The 27,056-nt window shown below is 46.4% G+C and overlaps 1 protein-coding gene across 4 annotated transcripts in view; it reads right to left on the bottom strand.

Moving 5' to 3' along the window:
* The window catches only part of LOC147700305 (uncharacterized), a 238,325-nt gene that overhangs the window by 185,729 nt on the left and 25,540 nt on the right, over nt 1-27,056 (bottom strand). For all 4 annotated transcript variants that reach the window (XM_086935674.1, XM_086935677.1, XM_086935676.1 and 1 more), the window contains exons 2-3: nt 18,434-18,560; nt 2,114-2,221 (exon numbers count right to left, since the gene is read on the bottom strand). In XM_086935674.1, coding sequence (XP_086791800.1) covers nt 2,114-2,221; nt 18,434-18,560 — 235 coding nt within the window. The remainder of the gene's footprint in view (nt 1-2,113; nt 2,222-18,433; nt 18,561-27,056) is intronic.

The raw sequence follows: 27,056 nt of genomic DNA, 5'->3' as shown, positions 1-27,056 counted from the left end.
GAAAAGGGTGTAAAAGGGGTGGTACCAGGAAACACGAGTTGCAGGCATCAAAGGGGACGCGCCTAACGAATGCACAACTGAGACAATAGACCGGCACGGCAAGATGAGCCTCGAGCGGGGCCATCTGCCTTACAGTGTCATCCCCCTCATCATAAAGACACCTTCAAAGGAAACGTGTATTCCGCAAGAGTTTGGGAATCCCAGGGTCGCGAAGCGGACAGCGTCCGTTCGCTGGCTACTTGAGGGCAAGAAACAAAATGGATGCCGTATCTAAGATGGAACCCGTGGGTTCAGATGAAGAAACCCACGAAATAAACGAACGGTTTAGGCTAGCACAGCGAAAACGCGTACACTCACTAAACTTGTCATTTGCGGTTCATAGATACCAGACTCGACCATATTCGTGTGAGTCGAAAACACCGCTTACAATCGTCACAGAACCTCACCTGGCTCTCATCTGGACCTGGATCATTGTAATTCCCAATGAATGACTCATTCAGCAAGCTGCATTCACACAGATCATTCAAGCGATGCGTGCTGCACTACTCGTGGTTCCTGGTCGAATTCTTAGCGGGGATAGCCCTCCCAGTAGATACACATAGTGAGGCACAAATAATCAAGACAACATAAAGAGATGCAGGATGCTCCAAGTCATGTCACTCCATGCACGCTTAGTGCCACAGCAAAATGAGTGCAAACATACACTACAAATCACATGCACTCGCGGCCATCGTACGCAAACACAACCTCAGCATAATCTCCTACGCCGACGACACCCAGCTGATCCTCTCCCTGACCAACGACCCCGCCGCCGCCAGAGCCAACCTGCACGAAGGGATGAAAGAGGTAGCCGAGTGGATGACGACCAGCCGCCTGAAACTGAACTCGGACAAGACGGAGGTCCTCATCCTGGGCTCCTCTCCCTCCGCCTGGGACGACTCCTGGTGGCCTCCCGCCCTGGGCACCGCACCCAAACCGACAGACCATGCACGCAACCTGGGCTTCATCCTGGACTCCTCCCTCTCCATGACCAGGCAAGTCAACAACGTCTCCTCGGCATGCTTCAACATCCTACGCATGCTACGGAAGATCTTCTGGTGGATCCCCACCGAGACCAGGAAGACCGTCACCCAGGCCCTCGTCACCAGCCGACTGGACTACGGCAACGCCCTCTACGCCGGGACCACCGCCAAGCTCCAGAAGAGACTCCAGCGGATCCAGAACGCCTCAGCCAGACTCATCCTCGACATCCCACGAACCAGCCACATCTCCGGACATCTGCGAGACCTTCACTGGCTCCCCGTCAACAAAAGAATCACCTTCCGCCTCCTCACCCACGCACACAAAGCCCTACACGACCAAGGCCCGAGCTACCTCAACAGCCGAGTCAACTTCTACGCTCCCAAACGCCACCTCCGATCAGCCAACCACGCCCTCGCCGCCGTCCCCCGCATCCGAAGAGCGACTACAGGAGGAAGGTCCTTCTCCCACCTGGCCGCCAAGACCTGGAACTCCCTCCCTCCCGACCTGCGCCTGACCCAAGACCACCTCTCCTTCAGGAAGAAGCTGAAGACCTGGCTGTTCGAGCAGTAGCGGCTCCCCCCCCCCCCAGCGCCTTGAGACCCCACGGGTATGTAGCGCGCTTTATAAGTGTGACTGATTGATTGATTGATGCAAACAAATGTTGCAAAAGCATGTGAGCTGTGTGGAGTAATAATCCACCCGTAACACTGTGTAATAGTGTCCTTCAACCAAACACTCTTACCATAGGAAAGCGGGGGGAATGGGAGCCCCATGGAGGGTTTATCCGAAGGAACCCTTCTAACCACACACGGCAATCGAAAGAGAAATCAAATACAGTCAATCGCTTAGCAATAGTGTCATTGTGAGAGCCATCTGGAGTCAGGCTCAGTATACTAGAGACTTCAGATTTGATCCTATTATGCAGTGTGTTGCCTGCAAATGTTAAGGATGAGGGGATGTGTGGATGTTTATAAGAGGGGAAGGCACGTTGGGCATGTGTACAATTTTGTCTATTTGTGATATTTATGTGGCTGTCAGAAAAACCACATCAGTTTACCCATTAAACACACATGCCCTCCTTTTCACTCACTTGGACAATGATCCTCACTGGGTCCTCTGTCAGAGTCATCATTCACAAAGCATAAACCTTCCTTTTCTTTTTCTTTTAACGAAAAGACAAAGTTTGATATCACAGGTCCTAAGGTAAAGAAAATAAGTATAAATTGAACAAATAAGCATGCGAATGATCTCAGATACTTAAGTCATCATACACTATAGACATTAACTTAATATGGGGGTTCAGAAAAAGTGGAGTCAGAAATGAAGGGGAAACACGTGCTTTTTGTGGCAAACAGGCAACATGGTTTATACTGGTAAATACAGATAGCAGAACCAATATCAAACCATAACAGTAATAAACAGGCAGTCGACAGCTGTTAATACTAGCTGGTATATGTAATTGTGTACGCAGGCTCAATGGTGATCCATAATTCAGAGGAAAGATGACAAGGTCATGTGTTAAATTAAGAGGCGGCCATGGAGTTGTTGGAAGTGTCAAAAGGAACAGACAAATAGGAAAGTGTTGGGAGGGGCATTGGATGGAGTGAGAAGTTTGAAGACAGGATTACAAAGATCACTTTTGAGAGAAGAGCTGGCTGTTTAGTAATGTCCTGAATGGCAGCAAGCCTACATGGGCTTTGATGTACTGATGACAGGTGTGGTAAAGGCGGCCATTTACTGGAGAGACTGGACTCCTGAACATCTGGTCAGAGGGCATTAATAGCTGGGTGGTAGCACAGCTCCTAAAATCCAACCGACATAAAAGTTTCTAGTTACTTATGTTTCCATGTTTAGAACTGAATCCCAAGCAGTGAACAAAATAACTAGTTTGACAAAATCTGCCTGTACTACTAATGAGAAAATGTTTAGGCTCCTGATGAGACTCCATCTAATCCCTCTCACACACCAACCCAATCCTCGATGCAGCAGTAACGGGCTCTAGTCAGATCATACTTTAATACATAAAGCCTTTTGCACTGCAATTTTAGCTCCAAATTAACTTATTACAAAAACTTTAAAACACAGCCATTCACAGCCAGGGACCTGTAAAATGTATCTAGTTTACAAACAAAGAAATTAGGACGAAAAAGGGTCATGCATGTGACTGTTACAGTGATTGTGGAGGCCCTGATCACTTTTAAGTATGCCCAAAAATACACAAGATTTCACAAAAAATATAATGTGAACCCTCACCCAGGAATATTGATGGCATGCTTCATCCCTGGGCTGCCTCACTCGCCAGAAATTATTATAGTGATAATAGGCTCCATGATTGCAGGGACTACTTTTTATGCGCGTGAAGTGCATGTGAGAGAGTGTAAAAATACCTTAAACTCTGCCATCATTCTTGTAAGGGAAGAGTGATAGATAACAGCAAGTAGAGACGCATAGAAGAATTAGTTAGTACTCCTGCATCTCCTTGGTCAACATTTTTCAGCAGTATGGGCCATTTGGGACTCAGGTTTTCATGAGGATCTGGAGCCCTAGAATTGCTGATCAATCTCTCATACAGCATGCTGGATTCATACTAATCCTTCATGCAATGCGTGCTGGAATTTTCACGGTTCTCCGTTGAGTTGTTGGTGGAGATGATCCTCTAAGTATATAGACATAATGAGGCACGAATAAACAAGATAACATTAAAGTGAAGCAGGACGCTGCAAGTCATGTCACTCCATGCAAGCTTTGGGCCACAGCAAACTTTTTGTGCAAAAATACAATGCAAATTACACACAAACAAACGTGGCACACATATTTGGGAAGTGTGGAATAATACGCCACCAGCAGCACTGCAAAATTGTGACTTTCACTCAAAAGCTGACCCTACAAAATGCAGGAACTAGAGCACTATGGGTAGTCACACACTGCAATCGAAAGATAAATCAAATACTGTCAATCGTTTAGCAATAGTGTCAATTGTGAGAGCCATCTGGAGTCAGGCTCACTATACTCGAGTCCCCAAAGGGATCAATCAGATTTCATTGTATTATGCCATGGGTCACCTGCGAATGTTGATGAATAGGGGTTGTGTAGATGTTTATATGTCGAACCAATTAAGCCATACACCACGCCATAATTCGGTCTGGGAGACCGCAACGTACTTTTGACTCCTACCTGCGGGCTTTGCTGCTTTTGTTCCCGTTCTCGTTCCCGCTCCTATTATCGCCGCAACCGGGGAACAAGGACTCCAAGTCCCAGCACTCCCCCTGCGGCGCTCACCACCGACGCCAGCAGGAAGCGCCAGGAGGAGCTTGCAAAGCGGAGAGCAGCTGGAGCCTGGCGGGTTGCTCGAACCAAGAAAGCCATACACCACGCCATAATTCGGTCTGGGAGACCGCAACGTACTTTTGACTCCTACCTGGGAGCTTTGCTGCTTTTGTTCCCATTCTCGTTCCCGCTCCTATTATCGCCGCAAACAGGGGACCAGGACTCCAAGTCCCAACACTCCCCCTGCGGCGCTCACCACCGACGCCAACAGGAAGCGCCAGGAGGCGCTTGAAAAGCGGAGAGCAACTTCCGCCCCACGGAACACGCGCGCCAGGCAAAGCCCGGGCCAAGGGCGGGGCCGTCCTAGGCCGAAGGAGGCTGGGCTGGGCCACCCCTCTTGGCTTTTTGCATTAACAAAATTAGGCTATAAGCGGGTAAGCCTTTCGCTATCAAACTCCCAAATCATACTGCTGTAATTATACTTTTGACTGGTCCCTCCTGTGACTCTTAACTTTGGTGGTATCTGTTAAAATCTAGCCGTGATCTGGCAAAGAAGTTATGACCACTGTGGATTTTATGTCATAGCGGAACCAATTCTCGTACTAAATAGACCTTGTGCGCACTCACTAAGGTGGAAGTATTATACAGGCGGCGGAAATTAGATCTTAGATACGTATTATTGAAAACTCGAAAAAAAGTCAAACTGGGTTATCATTGTTATAATAAGCTGCTGGTTTTGTTTTTTCCATATCCATGCTTGAAAAGGAATGGATGGGTGAGGAATAAGTATCCCTGCACTGTATTTGTAAAATTTGTTATCGCCGGTTTGGGCTATTTGGGAAGATTCATATAGTACAATAGGAGGAATAATTAATTATGAGTAAACGGAAGGGTGCTGCTGGTTCACTCAATGATTTTATAATAAGAGCGGAGTCGCTATTAAGCCATGAAATAGAACTAGCAGAAAGAAGGCTATCACTTGATCCCTCAAAACTTCCGACTTATAGGCAAGCTGGTTTACATTCACCACTTAATGTATCGCTTCCAAATGCGACCAGCTGTACTGCAACCTCCCACCCTGTTTTGAATAACCCTGTCATAGACCCAATACCAATTGTAGAGGGGTCCTCTAATGTAAATGAGCTGGCGACCCCCATAAATATCAACAAGACTTCGAGCTCCTAAACAAATGGGAGTGACAAAATAAAGAGCTAAGAATGTGCAGAGGGGAAAAAGAACTGGCGAAAAGAAAGAAATCTGGGGGAACAGGGAGAACAAACAAAGGGGATACAAATGAGCTGGAATACGAGAAGATCTTATGTAGAACCATAGGAACACAAACTGACGTTGACAATTCTTTTAGTCTAGGTTGGTCCCGCTAAAGAAGCTACCTTCTCAAAGTCTGATGCAAAGAGGCCAATTTGCAGTGGGGGAGGCAGCAAGAAGCAGGGAGAGCATTGCAGATGAGTGTCGAAGTAGCATGAAGGCTAGGCCTGGTGTCGCAGCCAGTTGTCGTCATAGCACGAAGATTCAGTGGGCATCACGGATAGTTGTTGACAGAGCCTTGCGTTGGCGGTCACTGTGGGCTGTCATAGCATTGGGGCGCGGGGCAGAATTTGCATTGCTGTCTCTGTAGCTCTAAGAGTCTGCTTCCCTGGAGCTTCGCATTGCCTGTTATCATGGGCAGCAGAAGCAGAGTCTTTGCGCGAAACGGGCCCATATGTGGTCACAAACAGTCCAAAATGTCTGGATTTTCTTTTTCTCAGGAGGTGCTCCACTGATCCCAGGCACGTTTCAGGTACTCCGTGAGGCACCTCTTGGGGTTCAGGAACTAGTCAACAGAGGCCAACAGGGCTCAGGTAGGTCCAGCTACAGCAGATCAACTGGACAGTTGCATGGAGGCATCTGGAGTTTGTTGTGAACCCTGTAGCTCAGAACTGGTGGTTGGACAACTGACCTTTGGAGTCACTCAGGTTAGCCTGTGATGAAGGGAGTAGGTCCACTCTTCCTTCTCAGACAGAAGGGCAATCCTCAACCAGCAGGGAACAAGACAATCCTCAAGCAGCAGGGCAGTTCTCTGGTTTCACCAGGGCAGTCCTCTGGGAAACAAGTCAAGCCTCAAGCAGCAGGGCTAGTCCTCTGGGGAGCAAGGTACTCCTATTTCTGTAGTCCACAGGATCAGGTGTGTGCTAAGAGTTGTTCTGAGGGTCCGATAATTATACCTGGAGCCAGCCTTTGAAGTAGGGGAATCTTCTAGGCCAGAGGTTCTGAACCTGTGGTCTGGGGTGGCCCTGGGGGACCGGGACCGCTTAGAAAATTCAATAATATTAACAAATGAATAAAGTGCACACAAATAATGAAGCAAAATATACATTTGAACATTTTCTATAAATATGAAGGAATTAGGAATTTGAGGCCAGAAATCAATTTGGCATCATCAGATTGATTCGTGGAACCATGCAAGTGCATCAAACAGCACATATTATAGACAATGGGTGGCCTTTATTAAATTTAGAAAAACTCCAACCGTCCTATTGAAATTGTGTTTTTTAAAATATTTGTTTGTGAATTAAACCAACTGTGTTATCATTTGTGTATTATTTTGTGGTTCAAATTATCGAATTTGTTTAGGCCGGGTTCTCCGGCTTCCATTAATATATCAACGGGGGCCCCTGGATTCCAATAATTATTGAGTGGAGGCCCCTGGATTCCAGTAATGATTAAGTGGGGTGCATAGAAGTCATGGTTAAGAACCACTGTTCTAGGATACCCCACAGCTGGTTCTGAAAAGATCATTCCAGTCCCTGACAAGGCTCTAAGACGTCTGGGATGACAAAAGACTAGTGCTAGTTTTTTTTGTGTGTGATGGAGGTAAGCCCCTTTGAAGTGCAAGTGGGTCAGGTAACAGCTCTGGCCCTATCCATTCTGTCCGGATGGCCCATCCTGCCCACACCTAAACCCTATTGTCTAACTGTGTGGGAGAAATACACAACGTCTAATAGCAGGGACATCTAACCCACGACACCGGCCGGCACCAAATTGTTAGGACAGGAAAATGTAATCTTTCTAAAAGTGGCATTTACAGAACTGAGATTTAAAATCCAACTTTACCATTAAAAGAGTATTTCAAATTTCAATTTATTTAAGTCCAAACTTAACATCCCTCTCTGCTCCAAAGGATAGCAGTTATTAAATGTAATAGTGTTATACTATGGGAGCGATAGACCTTACAGTACTATTTTTGGAGCTTTCACTACCAGGACATGTAAAACATAAAAAGGCATGTCCTACTTTTTTAATGCAATCTGCTTTTTTGGGCCTACCCTACCGGTGACTTATATGTATGAGCAAGCATCGGCAAAGCCAATAGGTCTCATGCTGTATTGGAGTGGGGTGGATTGGATTGGTGTGGGGTGGATTGAATTGGAGTGGAGTGGATTTGATTAGGGTGGTTTGGACTGGAGGGGTCGGACTGGCTTGGAGGAGTGATTGTGCTGTATTGAAGTGGGGTGGATTGGTGTGGGGTGGATGATTGGAGTGGGGTGGATTGGAGAAGGTGGGTGGACTGGAGAAGGTGGGTGGATTGGATTGGAGTAAAGTGGATTGGATTGAAAGGGGGTGGATTGGATGGAAGGGTGTGGATTAGATTGGAGGGGGTGGATTGAATTGGGGTGGATTGGAGGGATGTGGATTGGATTGGAGGGAGGTGGATTGGTTTGGAGGGAGTTGGATTGGTTTGGAGGGAGGTGGATTGGTTTGGAGGGGGTGGATTGGTTTAGAGGGGGTGGATTGAATGGGGGGTGGATTGAATTGGAGGGGGTGAATTGAAGTGGAGGGGGGATTGTGCTGAATTGGATTGGACTGTGTGGATTGGGCTGGAGTGGGGTGGGCTGGATTTGGGTGGGGTGCTTTGGAGCTGGTGGGTGGATTGGAATGGAGTAGGGTGGATTGGAATCAGTGGGGTGGATTGGAATCAGTGGCGGGATTGGAATGGAGTGGGGTGTATTTGAGTGGGGTGTGGTGGATTGGAATGGGGTGTGCTGGATTGAAGTGGTGTGGACAGGAATGGAGTGAAGTGGACTGGAGTGGGGTGGATTGGAATGGAGTGGGGTGGGGTGGATATGATTAGAGTGGGGTGTATTTGAGTGGGGTGTGGTGGATTGAGTGGGGTGGGCTGGATTGGAGTGGTGTGGACTGGATTGGAGTGGTGTGGACTGGATTGGAGTGGTGTGGTGTGGACAGGATTGGAGTGGTGCAGACTGGAATGGAGTGGAATGGGGTGGACTGGAATCGCGTGTATGTGAGTGGGATTGATTGGGGTGAGATGGGATGGGTGGGATGGATTGGCGTGGGGTGGGATGGGATGATTGGAGGGGTGGATTGGATTGGAGGGATGTGGATTGGAGAGGGTGGATTGGATTGGAGGGGAGATTGTGCTGAATTGATTTGGAGTGGGTGGGTTGGGCTGGAGTGTGGTGGACGGGACTGGGTTGGTGTGAAGTGGATTGGTGTGAAGTGGATTGGAGAGGGTGGGTGGATTGGAATGGGGCGGTGTGGATTGGAGTGGGGTGGATTGGAGCGGGGTTGGGTTGGGTGGATTGGAGTGGGGTGAACTGGAATGAGGTGGGATGGATTGGAGGGTGTGGTGTATACTGGACTGGAGTGGGGTAGATTGGAATGGGGTGAGTTGGATTGGAGTGGGGTGGTATGGGATGGATTGGCGTGGGGTGGGATGGGATGGATTGGCGTGGGGTGGATTGAAGTGGGGTAAATTGGAGTATGGTGCATAGGACTGTAGTGGGGTGAATTGGCCTGAGTGGCGTGGAGTGGTGTAGGGTAGATTGGATTGGTATGGGGTGGATTGGAGTGGATTATATAGAAGCATGGTGGATTAGGGTAGGTTGGACTGGAGTAGGGTGAATTGAATTGGAGAATGGTGGAGTGGTGTGGGCCGGATTACATTGGAGTGAGGTGGATTGGAGGGGAGGGGACTGGTGTGGATGGATTGGAGTGTGGTGGGCTGGATTCGAGTGGGGTGAATTGGAGTGGATGGGTGTGGGGTGGGGTGGATTTGAGTAGGGAGGATTGGAGTGCGGCAGATTAGATTGAGGTGGATAGGCTGAGGTAGATTGGAACATACTGTACTACTGTGTGTTAAGGCATCATTTTGTAAATTACACATAAGCAATATTTAGATCAAGATAATAATCATCTTTTGAGAACAGCGCCCACAAGTAAAAAAAAAAAAAATACAAGTCTGCAAAGTGAGAAAAGAAAACTTTGCAAAATGAAAGAAAGTTAACTATAGAAAACTTTGCAATTTTGTTTGTCCTGCTGGGCACATTTTAGCCAGCCACACTGATCTTCAAAACTAATTTGCGAACTGACCTTAAAAATGCGGATTCAGCTCTGTGAATTGCCAACAATGCTGGCATGCAGCTAAAAGAGATTTCACTTTTCCTGAACCCTGGGTTAAGTACAGTTCTGTTCCCATTAGCTGCTTTATACATGAGCTCACACTCCTGAGGCTTAGACCTTTGATTGCAGGACACTCCAAGGTAAAAAGAACAAAATAGTACCTCAAGAAAATTGGGAGCAGCGGAGTGGCGCTGATTAAGTTGATTCAATCAGTGCTTGGTCCCAGCTCCCCAGAAAGGAAAGGAAATGTTGCTTGGCCTGCAGTGACCAATAACGAGGCTGTAAAGAAGAATGCTACACAAGCCAACAAATGGTAAGCAACGGGCTGGCTCCAAGTCCTATTTATACACAATATTGACATGGAGTAGTTTGTATACTACACGAATTTCGAAGGAGTCTTGGTGAGGAGATACTGTACTGGGGCAGAAATAAACGCAGTATAGCTAAATTTGCCGAATGAGGCTTACAGTCTGTCCTAAAAGACCGGATGGTCGTTGTAGGAAGCTGGCTCTCTACATATTGAGCCAAAATGAAGTACACTGTGCCGTGAGTCCAGGCAGACCCCAAAGGAATTACAAAGACACAAATGAAACCCCAAATGCTCAATTTTGTGGTAGTGTGGGCGAGCAGTTAGGCTTATCAGAGGGTAGTGCAACAAATTTATAACACAAACAAAAGGCAGTAAATGAGACATACACTCAAAAAAGAAATCCTACACAAATTTATAAAAATAACACATACTTTTATATAAATGAAGATACCAAGATCATCCGAATCGGGTAAGTACTTTTCAAGTTATGAATCTTTACAGTTTTCAGAAATGGGCATAGTGCATTCTGGACTGGCAATGTTATCCTATGGAGGAAAGCCATGTATTGCAATCGGGCACTTATCAGCGACTTACAGGACTGTTCTTCTGGACTTGAGGTGAGTATAGGGCAAGGTCCAAGGCCACACTAACAGGTCACCTCGGGAGGCTCTGAGGCGTCAGGTGATCGAGGTCTGTTATGGCGTTGGGTGTCCCACTCACTTTAATGGGAGAACGGTCCAGTTACAAAGAGGCTGCAAGCTGGGACTGGGAGGGGGGGCGGCCGGGAGTCAAGTCTGGAGGAACCCACAGGGGGGCTCGACCCTTGACCTCCACAGGGACACATGCAAATCCTTGGTCCACTTCTCCTCAAGCTGTGTGGCTCGGGTGCAGTGGGGTCTGATCCGGTGTAGGACTTTCTTGCGTATGGAGGGGGCCTGCAAAAAGAAGCTGCAGGCAGCGACTGGAAGTCCAGTCGGGGTAAACCAAAGCGTGGGCTTGGCTTTTGTGGGTCTGGGGACCCTGTTGGCACAGTCACCTCTTTGGACTGGCTCGGGCTCTGGAGCGCGGGTGCATAGGTGCTCTGAGGTGTCGGATGGCAGTGGTCACGGACTCAATCTGGGTCTCTGTTTCTACTGCAGAGGGTCAAACAGGACAGTTGGACTACTCTCAATGTGGGTGTCACTGTCCCTGGTGTTCAGGCGATTTATTAGTTTCGCTACTCTTTCCTCTGAGTAGCTGAAAGCTACGGAAAGTGTTTTTGACCAGAGATTCTGAGATGAAGACTGAGGGCCTATTAATGGTGCTTAATTTGGTGTGGATTTCCTTGGAGTTCTTTGCTGAATAAATCTTTTTGAGAAATATTTAGTTTTCTCTGAAACAACTTCTTATAGTCTTGAATATATCCATTATATCTAATCTTTTCTTCCCTCAAATAATTTTTCCTCCATAGTTTCTCCTGTCTTCTACATTTTTGTTTTAGTTCCTTCAGCTGAGGTGAGAACCAGGGGGGTAGGTGGTCTCTTTCTATGTTTTTTAATAGTTTTGACCAGAGCTGGCTTAGTAACAGTAGTTCTTAGCCAAATAGAATAAGTCTCAGATGCTAGAATAGAGTCTTTTATCAATAGAGGGCTAGTTCTGTCTAACAGGTCAGCCAAGTGTGTTATTTTGATTTTATTCCAGGCCTGAACTTTTTTTTAGATTTCACACCGTTAGTCATGCCATTAGTAGTCAAAACAGATTGAAGGCTGAAATCGACCCCTTTGTGGTCAGACCATGTTATAGGTAAAATCTCATCAACTTTTAGGTCCAATCTACTTGAAAAAATACTGTTCAAAGTACGACCTGCTCTATGAATAATAAAATGTACCAGCTGAAAAAGAATAAAACCATTTAAAATATCTAGGAGTTGCTCTGATTCCTTGTTACTGCTATTCATTAGATAAAAATTAAAATCACATAAAATAGTAAAATTAGAATATTGCATGCAAGATTACAGAATTTCTCCTAAAGCTTCTAAAAAGCATGCTTTGGGCCCAGGTGGCCTGTAGATCAGCAATCCATTCAATAAGTATTTGTTAGATAATTTGCAGCTAGATAACATAGCTTCACAATCATTTGCACAGTAGAGTCTCGCAAGCAAGACACGTGCATGCTCTCGCAGAATTGACTTAAACAGGAATGTCGATATGTCAATATGTTATTGCGATTTATATAGTGCACTACCACCCGTGAGGGTATCCAGTCACTTGAGCAGGTGTATAGACGTGTGATCCCCATAGAGTTTGTTGAAGAGACACGTCTTTAGCTTCTTGTGAAGTCAAGAAGTGAGGTGGAGGTTGTTCGATGTTTTCGAGCGACCACCTGCTCCGCCTTTGTCAGTGTGGTCGGTGTGCTCGAGTGAGAGTGAGAACCGGCATAGGAATCTGGCAGTCTGGTGAAAGTGTATGTGCATGTTCAAGTATGCTGGCCCAGTGTTGTTTCAAGGATGTGTATGTGAATGAGTAATTTGTATTGGCTGCGTTTGTGGATGGGGCTCTCATGAGGGATGAGATATGGATGCAGCGTTGGAGGTTGAGTAAAAGTCGTGTGGCGGCGTCTGGATGGTCTGAAGTCTGACTAGAAGCAGCTTAGATACACTGGCATAGCGTGTGTTACAGTAGTAGACACTACTGGTTAGGGGGGCTTGCATGGCGATGCGTCTGGTGTTCTGTGGTGGGCTCTTGAAGATCTTTTGTAGCATACGTAGGATGTGGAAGCCGGCAACACTCACTGGGTTGACTGGTGTCATCATTTTGCCCTTGTAGTTCTAGGATGATCCCCAGATTTCTGGAGTGGTCAGTGGGTGTTGGTCCAACCTTTGTCACCCACCAGGTGGTGTCTCACAGGGAGATCCTGTTTCCGAAGACCAGTACTTCTGTCTTAACAGATTTGAGATTCAAACAGTTGGTTCTCATCCATTCCTCTACCACGGTTACGCAACTGGTGAAGCTGGCTCTGGTTGTGGTTGTCTTACCCATCAAGAAGAGGATGAGTTGGATGTCATGGACGTAGAGGATGACGGTGATGCCTTGCGATCGCATAATGTTGGAGAGTGAGTCATGTATATGTTGAACAGGGTAGGGTTAAGAGATGATCCCAGGAGGACTACACAGATAAGGCTCATGGTCTACAATGTGAAGATTGGAAGTCTGACCTTTTGGATTCTTCCAGTCATCCATCAGGAAGGAGCAGATCCAGTTGAGTGCAGGTCCCTGGGTGCCAAGATCGTAGAGTCTTCTAATGAGTGTGTCATGGGAGACAGTGTCGAATGCAGCGGAGAAGTGGATCAGAATTAGGCCGGCTGTTTCTCCTTGGTTCAGGTGTCATCGGTGGCTGCGGTTTAGTTTGCCAGGTCTAACTAGCAGTTTAAAACTGCACTACAGGCTACAATTGCAGGCATGCGATATGTTTTAACCCCTTCGCCGCAGGGGTAATTCCCCCGCTGTGCTGGGGGGGAGTGGGCGCACAGCACCCCGGTGCTCGTGACGAGCTCAGCTCGTCAAGAGCCACGGTGGCAGTGTGCTCATGACGATCTCAGCTCGTCACGCCCGCACACGGTTTCATCGAACGCTCAGCACAGCGGGGAAATTATCCCCGCGTGCGAGCGTTGGAGCCGTTATGACGAGCTCAGCTCGTCATGAGCACACGGCCACCGTGGCTCATGACGAGCTGATGAGCTGGGCGAGTGGGTGACATAATGAGAGCTGCAGGCCCTCTAGTAGCATTTAATTTAAAGGCCCTGTGTACATGTAGTCCTACTTTACTAGGTGCTTATAAACAAATTAAATATTGCAATTGGGTGCAAGCCAATTTTACAATGTTTAAAGAAAATAGCACAAGCACCTTAGCACTGGTTAGCAGTGATAAAGTGTACAGAGTCCTAATGTCAACAAAAACTAATTTCAGAAAACAGGAAGGGTGAAGGCAAAAAGGTTGGGGGTGGGGGGGGAGGAGACCGCGCCAAGAATGTCCGGTCTAACAGACCCTGTCTGACTCTTTCCATAGATAGAAATGTACTTCTCTGTTACAACTGTTACCATCCCTCACCTTGTGGGATAATTTCCCTTTTGAAAAGTTTCTATGTACTAGACATAACAGTTTTAACCTAAGTAAATACAGTGAACAGGCTACTGAGCTATACAATAAACTGACCAACCATCAGTACTCCAACAGGGTTATCAGAAAAGCTAGAGCCTAGAATAACAACAGAGATGCACTATTGGAATCACTTCCCAAACCTACTAATGAAAAAAGAACTTGTGAAACCAGATCTCTCTTCAAATAAGCTAAACAGATAATAATGAAACACTGGAGAGTAACAAACAGCAACGGGAAGCATTGGCAACCTCTAATCCTTTAAGATCAGAACGTCAGAGACATGGTAGTACATAACAAACAGACGATATACCCCACCTCAGCAGCGAAGGACACTCAATGGGGCATTCTGCAGGTCACTGGACACTACTCGTGTGGGAGAATCTCAGTTTGTCCTTTCAGTTGTGCTACTAAAAGATTAGATTTTGAGACTAGCAGACAACAGAAATTATAAATTGAAACAGCAACAATCCAACCTAGATGATTACCTGTCCTTGCAACCCACCCATAGGTCTGAACTCCAGGACGATAATACCATCTATATAGCGGAACACCAAAGTAATAGAAGAGGCAAACAGGATTCCACTAAAAGGAGTACCCACTACTTGGAAAAACAATACACTGAGGATGACATAAAATACAGCATCCTTGAAAAAGTCAGTGTTCAAAGCCTGATAGCCAGCATACCGTTCTCAACAAGGAACAAAGATGGGTATATCCCTTCAAGACACAGGTACACACACGTACCTCGTAATGATGACATTATGGTTGCTAATTATCACAGCAAAATATTATGCTATTAGGCATAGAGCTGGGTATATTGCCTCAAACCGCACAGAGGGACTCAGAAATAGCATACCATGCTACATCAGACACAAGTCATGACATCCATACACTGTATAGTACATGCAGCAGATCAACCATTGGTGCCTCCGCCCTGTTTCAGCTGAGGTCATTTGCACAGTTTAAGGATTATGCATCACTACACCCACAATTTGGTTGTCATTGTTGTAGTCCATTTATAGGAGCTTTGATCGCTGGTGAATTAGGTATACACATTCTTTGTTGAGAACGCCTTTATATCATTTGCGTTTGTTGGTGGCCAGCGGTGCATGGACAGCAGATTGAACTTCCATTCCAATGCCCCTTGCAGCGGGTCTCATGATCTGTGCCAGGGCACGAGTCGCCCTGTGACAATGAGGCGGGTTTTACTTTTCTATGATGCAACGTCTTCTTTTCAACATTAGAAAGTGACACATGGCATAATAGAATCAGAGAAAAGTGATTGCTTTGATGATAGGCGTATACTGAGCCCAACTCCAGGTGGCTCTCATAATGCCATAACTATTAAACGATTGACGTTATTTGATTTCCCTTTCAACTAAAGTGTGCGACTACAAGGTTCCCCAGTGGTGTTCCCTCCATGGGGCTTTAATTCACGCAGTGTTTCAGTGATGGACACAATTATGCACTAAGCGTGATATGTGGCTTCTTGCTTAACAAAGCCCACATGTGTTTGGTGAACGGGTTTGTGAGGAATTTGCAGGGTCCTTTTGCACTAATCTTGCTGTAGCACAGACCACATGCATGGAGTGACATGACTTGCAGCATCTCGCTTCCCTTTAATGTGGTCTTGTATACATGTGCTTAATTACGTCAAAATCCTTACAAGACTATCCTCACCAAACACTCAATGGAAAACCGTGAGTATTCCAGCATGGACTGCATGAATGGTCAGTGTGAATCCAGCATGCTGTATGACTGGTTAATCAGCAATTATAGGGATTCCGGTCATGATGAAAGCCAGGAAACCCCCTAGGTGACCAAAAGGCAAAGGACATGTTGGCCAAGGATGTGCAGGAGCAATAATTCTCCTAGGCATGTCTACTCGCTTGTCACCATCCCTCTACCCTTCAAAGAATAACACTTCTTCGTGGCAGGGTTACAGGGTTTTTATTATCCACCCCCCCCCCCCCCCCCCCCCCCCACGTATCCCTGGATCCCACACACATAAAAAGTATTCCAGTAATCAAGGAGCCCATTTGCCTCGATAATACTTTTTGACATATGAGGCAGCCCAGTGATGAAGCATGCCACCAAGGTTGGTGGTTAGCAATACATTTTTTGTGAAATCTACTATATTTCTGGCCATATATGAAAGAGTAACATTCGCACATAAGTCCCTCTTTTGACCTGATCGTCTAATATGTATACTAGCTGCTAGAGACTGTCCATTCCCCTCTCTGCCCCCTCCCAATTAGTGGGGATATTAGTGATTTAACCTGTAAAATGGAGCCAAATCTCCCACATCCAGGAAATACTCCACTAGCTTCTCGATGTAAGCTGGAATCAAGTTTATAATATTCTTCTGGAGCTAAAGATGTATGGTGGGAACTTCCCTTGCCTAAGTTCAGAAGAAATAATTCAAGGTCCTCAGAGACACCACCTAATGATCTATTATTTAGTGAAAACTAAGCAGTGCATTTCACCATAACAATGTCTTAAAAACCATCAAGCATTGTTAAGGGGGGGTGAGAACTGAGGCCTGGATGCCCCCAAATCCAGGAGTTCCCCGTAAATGACTATCATTAACAGTACTTTCTAGAAGAAAATGTCAGTCTATATGTTCAAGAGCAGCAGTTTAACCAAAAGTGGATCATGCAGCAGGGTGGGGATCCAAAAACTACCAGTAAATGTGCTACTGAATGGTTGAAAAGGGATAAATTAGGAATTTCAAAAGATCAAATCAAATAATACAATTCTGTGGTGTACTTACAGGCACACAGCTGTGCATAAAAGAAGGCCCTCAGCATCAAAGGAATGAAGCAGTTTTGTAAGGAGGAGTGGGCCAGAATTCCTCTCAGGTGATGTGAAAAGTCGGTTAACCTCTTATAGGAAACATTTTTGATGCTAGAGAGGGTTCGACACATTACTAAATCATAGCATGCACTTGTTTTTTCACATAGGGCTAACAAATGTTGGTCAATTTTATATGTTTATTACATGTTAACAAAATAAAATGTAAGTAGGGGAGTCTTCACATGAAGTTAGATTTATCTACCATGAAGATTCCGTAAAGGAATATATGACTGAATGAAGTAACTTCTAGTAAGCATGGATAAACATGGAGCCCGACACTAACTGTTGGAAAATGAGGATTAGCTAGTGGTCAGCTAGGTCTTGAAAACAATATAATCTTAAGAGGGTCTACATTCTTTTTCAATTCAATGTAGGAAAATGAGTCTGACTCCACAGCCTTCTCTGACTGATTTCTTTCAAGAAAGACCAAAGGATACCCCTTTTGCAGATCAAGAGATCCATAGGCCGCCCTCTTCTCTGTCACCACTTGCTGTCTATTAAAGGTACCGGCCAGTAATCAGTAACCCTGCAACAGAATAACCAATCAGGATCCCCTCAAAAACTGCACCCTCAAAGGATCACCTCGGGAACTATATCCCCCTGCTCCTGTAACCAAGATGCAGATGAGTGCAATATTTGTTGTACAGGAAATGTTTGAGGATCGATTCAACCAGGAATCAGGATGTGCAAATGCCCCTTTCGAAGCTAATAAGTTTAGTATACATGATAAAAGTAAATTTAAATAAATGTATACATAATTAAACAGTGAAAATGCACATCCGACAGTTCTAAAGATCTTCACATTGTAACAAGTCGTTGAAGAAAATAAAACAAGCATTTCCAACATCCTACTTTCAGCAAACTGTACAAGACTCGGCACCATCATACATGCCATATACATTCACCACAGTACAAAGTCTTCAACAATTTGTGTAGATCTTCAATGCAGCCACTTAACTTTTAATAGTCTTCTGAGACAGATTGAAGGTTGTATCCATTGCAGTTTATTGACAGTACCCTCTCAGATGACACCTGTCTAACTTATACCACTGTTACGGTTCCACCACACATGTTTGATTTGATTTGATTTTTCAATTTGTATAGCGCGCGAATGCCCGAAGGCGTCTTGGCATTCTTCGCCCCAGCTGTGCAGCCCTTGAAGCATTGACCATAAAAGCAATCCAGAAGTCACTGCACAGAATAAAGTGTGACTTCGCAGCTACCTACTATGTGATTAGAGTAGGACACGTATTCATGCTCTACTCTGAAAGTGATAAGGTAGCCAGTCCACTTGAAATCTTGTATAGGTTTAAATAATGAACTCAATTATAGAAAAAAAGCATTTGCAATTCGTACACAGTGACCTATAAACCAGCAAAATGTCTGGTAAATCATAATGCTCAAATTACAAGGTAAATTTACCGAGTGACAGGAACACTTGGTGAATTTCGTTCATCAGATTTGCATAAAGATCTGACTGCCAGCTCTGTAAAAGCTCAAACTCCACTTGTGAGAAACCAGCAACAACATCCTGGAATGTGAGCAGTGCCTGGAAGAAAAATAGTAATCATAAACATTAATGCTAGAGTTAGATAATGAACATGGTTAATCATGCCTTGAAAAAATAATGTGTTCAAATAACGCAGGGTTTTCTTCTCTGCAGCTAGTGCTTCACACAAGTACTGCATGATGATTCAATGCGGTGCCAGATTAACACAACTCAAGATCCATCAAAAATGCAGAACAGTAATGTATTTGTAGCTGCTAAGATGCCACAAAGGAACTCTTTTTGGCATAGCAAAGTCACACCAGATGTTAATCCTCACAACTAGGGCACTATTTATTTATGGTCTTTGTCAGACATGCCACTGTGATATATCATTCATCAATTGGAGATAGAAGCAAAAAGCATAGGCTTAGCCAATAGGTCTCCTTGCAACAAAAGTCTATAAATCATAGTCTAAATAAATGTGTATTTATTTTTGTAGCAATGGTGCCATGCTGCGCTTTAGATGAATATCTTTAAAAGTAAAGTGTACCATACTGCAATTGCTATAATAGTTAATTGTGGCTGCGTTAACAATTGATGTGTACACTGATGGCTGGTGGCGAGTGTGCATGTAGCAATTGTGCAATGATGGCTAGTGGTGTGTGTGCCTGGTGGAAGTATGCACTGCTGGCTGGTGGTGTGTGGGCCTGCTGGAAGTGTGCACTGACGGCTGGTGGTGTTTGTGCCAAGTGAAAGCGTGCACTGGCGGCTGATGGTGTTTACGCCCGGTGAAAGCGTGCACTGATGGTGTCTGTGTCTGGTGTAAGTGTGCACTGATGGTGTGGTTGTGTGTGTGTGTGGTTGTATGTGTGGTTGTATGTGTGTGGTTGTGTGTGTGGTTGTATGAGTGGTGGTGTGTGTGGTTGTGGGTGTGTGGTTATGTGTGTTGTGTTTGTAGTTGTGTGTGTGTGTTTGTGTGCTTGTGTGCATGTGTGTGTGGATCTCAAGTGCATCCTGCTCAACACCCGCTCCGTCCACAGACACGCCGTCGAACTCTGGAACCTCCTCAACACAACCTCACCAGACGTCACCTTCCTCACAGAAACAGGGATGAACGCCTCCTCAGCCCCCAACATCACCATAGCCATCCCGGATGGCTACAAAATCACCCGGAGGGACCGCATCAACCAAACCGGAGGAGGCATCGCCATCATCCACAGAAACACCATCCGCATCAAAACCAACTCCGACGACACCATCATCGCCGCCGAGCACCTTCACTTCCAGATACACACCGACCCCAAGACCACCCTCAGGGGGTTCTCTCATCTACAGACCCCCGGGACCACGCACCCAATTCAGCGAAGCCATCACAGACTTCATCAGCCAGCACACCCTAACCTCCTCAGACTACATCCTCCTATGGGACCTCAACTTCCACCTGGAGAACAACAACGACAGCAACACCGCAGCCCTACTGGACAACCACGGACTCAAGCAACTGGTGAACACCCCCACCCACTAGGCCGGCCAAACGCTAGACCCCATCTTCTCCTCCAGCAAGCACATCTCCCTCCGCCACGCCACCGGACTACACTGGACAGACCACAGCTGCGTCCACTTCAACTTCGAGATAACCATGACCCACCACCACCCGCAACAGGTTCCCCGCAGAAGCTGGAGCAAGATCACCACCGACCAGCTCACCAACTCCCTCAGTCAGAACCCTCCCACCAACACGAAGGACCCCAACGAAGCAGCCCGCAACCACACTCAGAGGCTCACCAACTGCGCCGATGACCTCGCACCGATGACCTCGCACCGCTGAAGAACCCTCCAAGCAGACCCGGCAGCAAGAGGGCCTCATGGTTCACCAACGACCTCATAAACTCCAAGAAAACCTGCCGCACCCTCGAGAAAGTATGGCGCCACAACCACATACTAACAGTAAGGCGGTCAGATAACGGCAGGGGGGGCTGTAGCTAAACAATAAACAATATGGCAGCCGTACAACGGCGGGGGGATATAGGTAGAATGAAAACAAAAACATCGCCTCACAAGAAAAGCAAAGTCGTTATTGCAGAGGCACGGAGTAATAATACTGCGGTCTGATAAGCGCGAGGAAGCTAAAACGAAAACAAAAACATCGCATCACATTTGTAATAGGAAACACAGCGCAAAATAAAGCTACTGCTGACAAGCAAACAACAATGCAAACGGTGGGGGAGCTGTAACTGAAAGAAAAACATTGCCTCGAGCGAAACGCAAAAGTAAAACAAGCTTCTCTTAGAATCCCCATTAAAAAAGGTATCCACGCACAGACACGCAGGAAGTGGTATAAGGGAGGGGTGGCAAATGGTGTGCATTTTCGCGGCCGCTTTGATGTTCTAAGTGGCTGCGCGGCTCACTGAGAACATTAAAGCGGCCGTGAAAGTCCTCCTGCAGACTTTGGGAGCATTTCTGAGCGCCCTTACTTAACTCTCGCAGAGCAACACATGCGCGTTGGCTCAGGCGAGACTTAAAAAGGAATGAGGGAAAAGTGCTTGCAGATTTTTAAGGTGGGGGGGCAAAAAGATGCACTCTGTAGAGTTACGCTGTGCCTACCTGCTGTAGATGTTTGATTTTTCTCCACAACAGTTAGGGTAAAATGCGGATTGGTAATGCTCTTCTGTTTTGTTTAACCAGAAGCATGATCATCCGGACAACAAATGGCTAAGCATCACAATGTAGCTATTTACTGAAACCCCACGAGGATCGTTCCCTTCCTCCACAAGACATGAGTGGCCTTTAAGGAGCTTTAACTACTGTAGCAGCTGCTTGTTCCTTCTAAGGTAGGCATGTTGGCAAAGGCCCACTCATTAGACGGTGCTGACGATTTCGCTGAAAAGTAAGATGTCACCGTAATTGATTTAGTTTCTGTTCCTTTGTGTTTTAGAGAAAATGAAAGCACACTCTTGTGGAGGGAGGGTGGAGGGGACGCGCCTTCTAATGAAAGCGGCAAGGTCTGATATGAAACCTGACCCAAAACAGATGGCAGCCTGTGCGCCACCGCTGCTGGCTCCTATTATATAATGTAGGTATCAAATCAGTACCAAATCAGAAAGCGAGCACAGTATAGAAAATCAGCAGCCGAACTGAAAGGAGGCGAAAGTGAGTTATCTCAGGGTGCAAGTGAAGGCAGGGCTAGACGATGCTGCATCTTGGTGCCGAATAACAGATGTTTACTGCCAACCAAATGAATGTTAATTTGTTCGTCAGCCTCTAAAAGGATGATAGGCTGAGCAGACTCGCTGGGGTTCGAACCTGCAGTTGTGAGGTCAAACATAAGATTAATAGGGTGCTTGCCTTAAAGTTTGGATTGCATTATATAATGCCAGTATCAAATCAGAAGGCGAGCACAGTGGAGAAAATCAGGAGCCGAATTGAAAGGAGGCGAAAGTGAGTTATCCCAGTGTGCAAGTGAAGGCGGGGCTGGAATATGCTGCATCTTGGTGCCGAATTACAGATTTATTGCCAACCAAATGAATGTTAATTAGTTTGTCGGCCTCTAGTAGGATGAAAGGCTGAGCAGACATGCTGGGGTTCGAACCTGCGGTTGTGAGGTCAAACATAAGATTAATAGGGTACTTGCCTTAAAGTTAAGATTACCTTCCTCCTTCTACAAGTCAACAGCAATGGGCCTAGCATGACAGCGAATGCACAAGTTTCTCATTGAAAACAGAGCATTGGAATGGCTGCATGTGGCATGTGAAAGGAGGGTTGGTTAAAAAGAATGGCGCGAGAGAGAAGCGGGCAAGTGAGCACGGCAGAGCAGCGAACACGCTAATTAAAAACAGATGGTTACATGACTCCAAACAGATGGCACCCCTGCTCGTAACCGCAAGCAGTAGGCCGTGGGCGGATACATTTACTGGGAAAGGTGGGACATGCAGCCGCCATTGCTCAATTACCTGCTGTCTTTTTAGAAAGACAAACGCAAAGACCAATGGAAATAATGCAGAAAAAAAAACGTAAGTACGATCGTGTGGAAAGTCCACAGTAATTCCAAGAGGTCGTTTTCCTAGAGCAGCAAATGCGCGCTGCGCTAGGCTTGACCTAAAAATGAAAGAAAGAAGATGGCTGAACCATTTTATGGGGGCATCACAAATGGCTGGCCGGAGTCACACCCTCAGTGCATGAAAGAGAGGCGTTCACGGTACACAGAAAAAAACAGGGCCCCAATTGGTCTCAACCTTCCAGGAAGATTTAGTTATTCAGCATCCGAGAAGCGATCCCAATAGTTCTGCAGGTAATAGCTCCCCGGTACAGCTAACGGCTATCAGTATAGGACCCCCCCCCCACCCCCTTTAGCGCAGTTGAACAAGCACCATGACATGATCTTAAGTGCGACCGGGAGGACAGTTCTCAGCAAGTTCTACTATTTATTTCTCAATACATTCCGAAGGGCTCTAAGAATACCCTCAACAGAGGGAATTTGTTGCAGTTGTTTGTTTAGATCCCTGCACTTAAGAACATAACTACAAAAGACTTGGATTGGGTCAAATTTGAACCAAGACAATTCGGAAAAAGAATGTCCTAGCCGAAGGCCGTATGGACCGAAAGGGCTGCTTTTAAAGAATGGGGCATTGAACTTCATATTCCTGCCCCAGTGACATACCCGTACGTTCTCTTGAAACCACACCCAGCTCAATACCGGCTTGTATGTTGAAGGGTGCAATCGGGGGAATTCATAGCGGGCCCTAACTTCAGAGGACCCAAGGCCCATGACTATACACTGAAGGCACAACCAGAGGGAGGTTCTCTACGATACTCTAAGGAACGCTTATAGCACGCAGGGGAGGTAGCTGCTGATTGAGTGCAACACATAGGGTTCTCACAGAAATGCTCCATACACATACGAATAATCGGACGAGGATTTCTTGGAACATTGCGGGCGTGGTAGCTAGCTTTTTCAAGAGGAAATAGAAACAGCTGACTTTATCATGTTTCAATAAATTTGGGAATACCTCCTTCATATAATCCTTTCATGTATGTAAGTCTAAATCAGGTAGACCCTCTGGTGGGCTGATACTTTGGGTTAAGATTTTGTTGGGGTACCATGCTAGCCAATTAATTATCAATTGTCCAGATCTGCTTGGCATCGAGATATCCACCTCTGATAAAACAGAAGTTCTTCTTTTTAATGTATATAGCAGGAGTGTTCACAAATCAGCTGATTCCCCCGTCCTCCATCTTTTGATTGATTACATTTCCACCTTATCACAGAAAGAAGCAGTTGTGATTCTGGCTGGGGATTTCAATGTATGCTTTGAACCATTGGCACTCTATAATAAAGTAGCAGGGAAGGAAGATCAATACTGGGGTATTGCCCAAATTTCAAGTGCATTGTTAACCTCGCTTAGCCTTGCAAATGCTGGATCCTTGTAAGAGTTTCCGTTTGATGGCTTGTAACAGTAGAACTAAATCAGATTGCATCCCATCTTTAAAAGGAATATGCACCTGAGCTGTACGGTTACATTTTACTAGATGTCCAACTCTGGGGCAATCTTGTTGATATGGAAGTCATGTCTAGATATGAGAGTGCCACTTGCCTCTTTGCCTCTCCCTTTGTGGAAGTTGCAAAGGGGAGAGTAGGACTACTCACCTGCCTCGGGATGTCCTTTCAGCCAGTAATAATCTGAGGAGAATTAAGTGGAAGAGCATGAAGGACAATGAGTCCAAGTATGCCTCACTATATCAAGATCTAGTTCTCCTTTTGTCCTACATGGCCAACTCAGAGGTAGCACCCGACTTGATTATGGATGTCCACTTCAAATGGTTTGAGAAATTCAGAAGGAGTTTCTTTTCTTAACCACCCCAAGAAGGCAGACCCTACATTGTACGAGAGGGCTTGTAGGCCAGCCAAGAGCAATCCCGATAGTGCTCTCAAAAGAGTGCACTGTTGAAATATAAAATCCGACCCTTCTTGTTTTTGAATTGAGCTATGCGTCATCCATTTTACCTATGCCCTCCTTTCCAAACCCGGTTCTATCCTTGACACCTCACCCGCACAAACACTTGTAAAGAATCTAGATTGGGGTATTGCAGGCTGTGTATACATGCAGAGTCAGCACAAAAGGAACAGCTGGCGTCTGCCCAGAGTCTCCAGACAATGGGTAAGTCCTGAATAACGTTTATACAGATAGCATAACTTGTTATGCAGCTCTAAGACTCAAAAGTTGCTCAACCACCAAGGCTGTTGGTTTTTGAATTTCCTCATTTTGTGTGCCTTTCCCAAGCTCTATTTACACCATGGGGTGTCCCCGGTTTACCAGAACCACTACACCGTATGCCCCGGCGCTCCCGCTCCTAGGCACCCCCAAGGCCGCGACCGTGGTTACAGAAACGGCCCTGGAACAGTGGACACGCTTGGGTATAGAAACCATGGCAGACCTATACGCTGACGGCGCCCTGCTCCCCTTCGAGACACTTGCCGCCAACACGGGGTTACCAGCAGGACAGTTCTTGCAACACGTTTCCATAATCAGAGCGCTCACGCAGAAGTGGGGAAACATCACTGAAGAACCTCCCATACACCAACTGATACAGTGCATGCACGTCATGGGAAATTGCACACACGTGGTACACTGGCTAACCCAAGCGCTGCTCTCACACACACAATGCACCCTACAACCACTGCGGGATAAGTGGGCGGTGGACAGAGGGAAGGCCTGGACGGACAAGGAGTGGGCGGTGATACTGGCAAGCCCCAAGAACATCCCCGGCAACGCCCGCTTTAAACAGATCCAGTTTTATATCTTACAAAGAGCATACCTCTCCCCAGACAGGGTAAATCTATACTTTCCAGGCGCAACGGCAGGGTGCCCGAGATGCGATACAGAAGGGGCGGATCTCTTACACGTGCTGTGGCAGTGTCCACAGATCCAAACGTACTGGCGGTCGGTGTTGCCGCTACTGGAGCGGAGCACGGCGATGCCGATCCCTCACACGTGGGAGGCGTGCCTACTGGGCCTCTACCACAGAACCAAACACAACAGGGTGCCTTCCCGCTTCTGGGATCTTGGCCTTATTACGGCTAAGAGGCTAATTACTAAACACTGGAAGCGCGCAGAACCACCCAGGGCAGAGCACTGGCGCACCTCACTGGATAACTGGGCAAAGGCGGAAAGCATATCCCTTCATAATGAGGAGACAGCAGGGCTGCGTAAATTCCCCATTGCGGCGCTTTGGGACGAAATGCTGCACTCCTTCCACGGCGAATTCCAGACACTAGAAGAACCCACAGGACACACCTTCCCAAGCGGAGAACACAGAGACAGGTGCACAACACCATGCACTGCTGATGTTGGCCATGTTGCCGGCACTCCCATCACATAGTCAGGACGAGCACTGCCCCCCAACCCCCCCCCCCGCCCCACTCGCGCAACACACCCACCGCTGATCCCGCATCGTCCTCTCTGTCCTACTGAGGCGGGCACGAACCGACCACGACACCACCCTCGGACCCCCCCCCCCACTACGTGATCAGATGTCCATCACACCACACGCCATACACCTCCAAGTTCGATAACCCAACATCTCCGCCTTTTTATTATCCTAACCTTTCCTTTACAACATGATAACGAGGAAGGCATGATTGAGCGATGAATCTGCCATTGTATTTCATTGTGAAGTAACAGTGTACCTTATGTTTCGCTCCGTGCTCCATGTATGCAATTTTTTTGAATTTTCGCATAGCGAATTACTGTACAATTCCTGTTTTCTTTATCATGTGAACCAAATAAAGGATATATTTAAAAAAAAATTGGGGTGTCCCCGGTTTGTGATCTTTTCCTTTAAAAACCCATGTAATCATTGCTCGGTGCGCTTCCTCCTTGAGTATCTCTAGGTGCTTGTTGGACGAGGCCCCCGCTCAGGAGTGTTAATAAATGATCTGATTAGAACTCCAGTGTTGATTCGCCCTACTTGTTTGAACCCTTGGACCAAGGGTGACCCTGCACCAGTGTGTCTGGTAGAATGCACACTTCCACATCACAGGCTACTATGTCATCTACAAAGTCAGCCAGAGAAGAATAAAAACTAGGTTTAAAACAAGCAAAATCCAGAGGGGATAGAGCAATTTAGAGTGACATTTTGTCTACAACACACTCAGGGGACAAGGTAGCTTTCTCGCATATAATAGCACATGGCACCAAGACAAAAAAGATGTAGTCAAAATGACACATTCTTCCACACGACTGGGTGAATCATTTTAAATCTTTATATAGTAGCTTTCCTCTGACCATTGCGAACTCTGATTTCTCTGGTGTCATGCACACCCCCATTTCCTGCAAGTCTACTTTTGAACCAGATACACTTAAAGATGGATGGGTCTTCACAGTGGCAGAAGTGACTGTGGAAATTAGGTCTCAGAAAGCAGCAAAGGCTCCCTTATTAGATGGAATACGGGTGGACCTCTTTAAGACCGAACCAGTAATTTGGGCACCCTACCTTACAGGCGTCTTCAATGCCATCTTAGCAGGAGGTGAGATTCCAACCTCATGGAAAGGGGTGGAG

This window comes from Lissotriton vulgaris, chromosome 8, assembly GCF_964263255.1.
Source record: "Lissotriton vulgaris chromosome 8, aLisVul1.2, whole genome shotgun sequence".
NCBI classification, from domain to species: domain Eukaryota; kingdom Metazoa; phylum Chordata; class Amphibia; order Caudata; family Salamandridae; genus Lissotriton; species Lissotriton vulgaris.
Note: the sequence above shows the minus strand (reverse complement) of the source record. Positions and strands in the feature narration are given on the sequence as shown.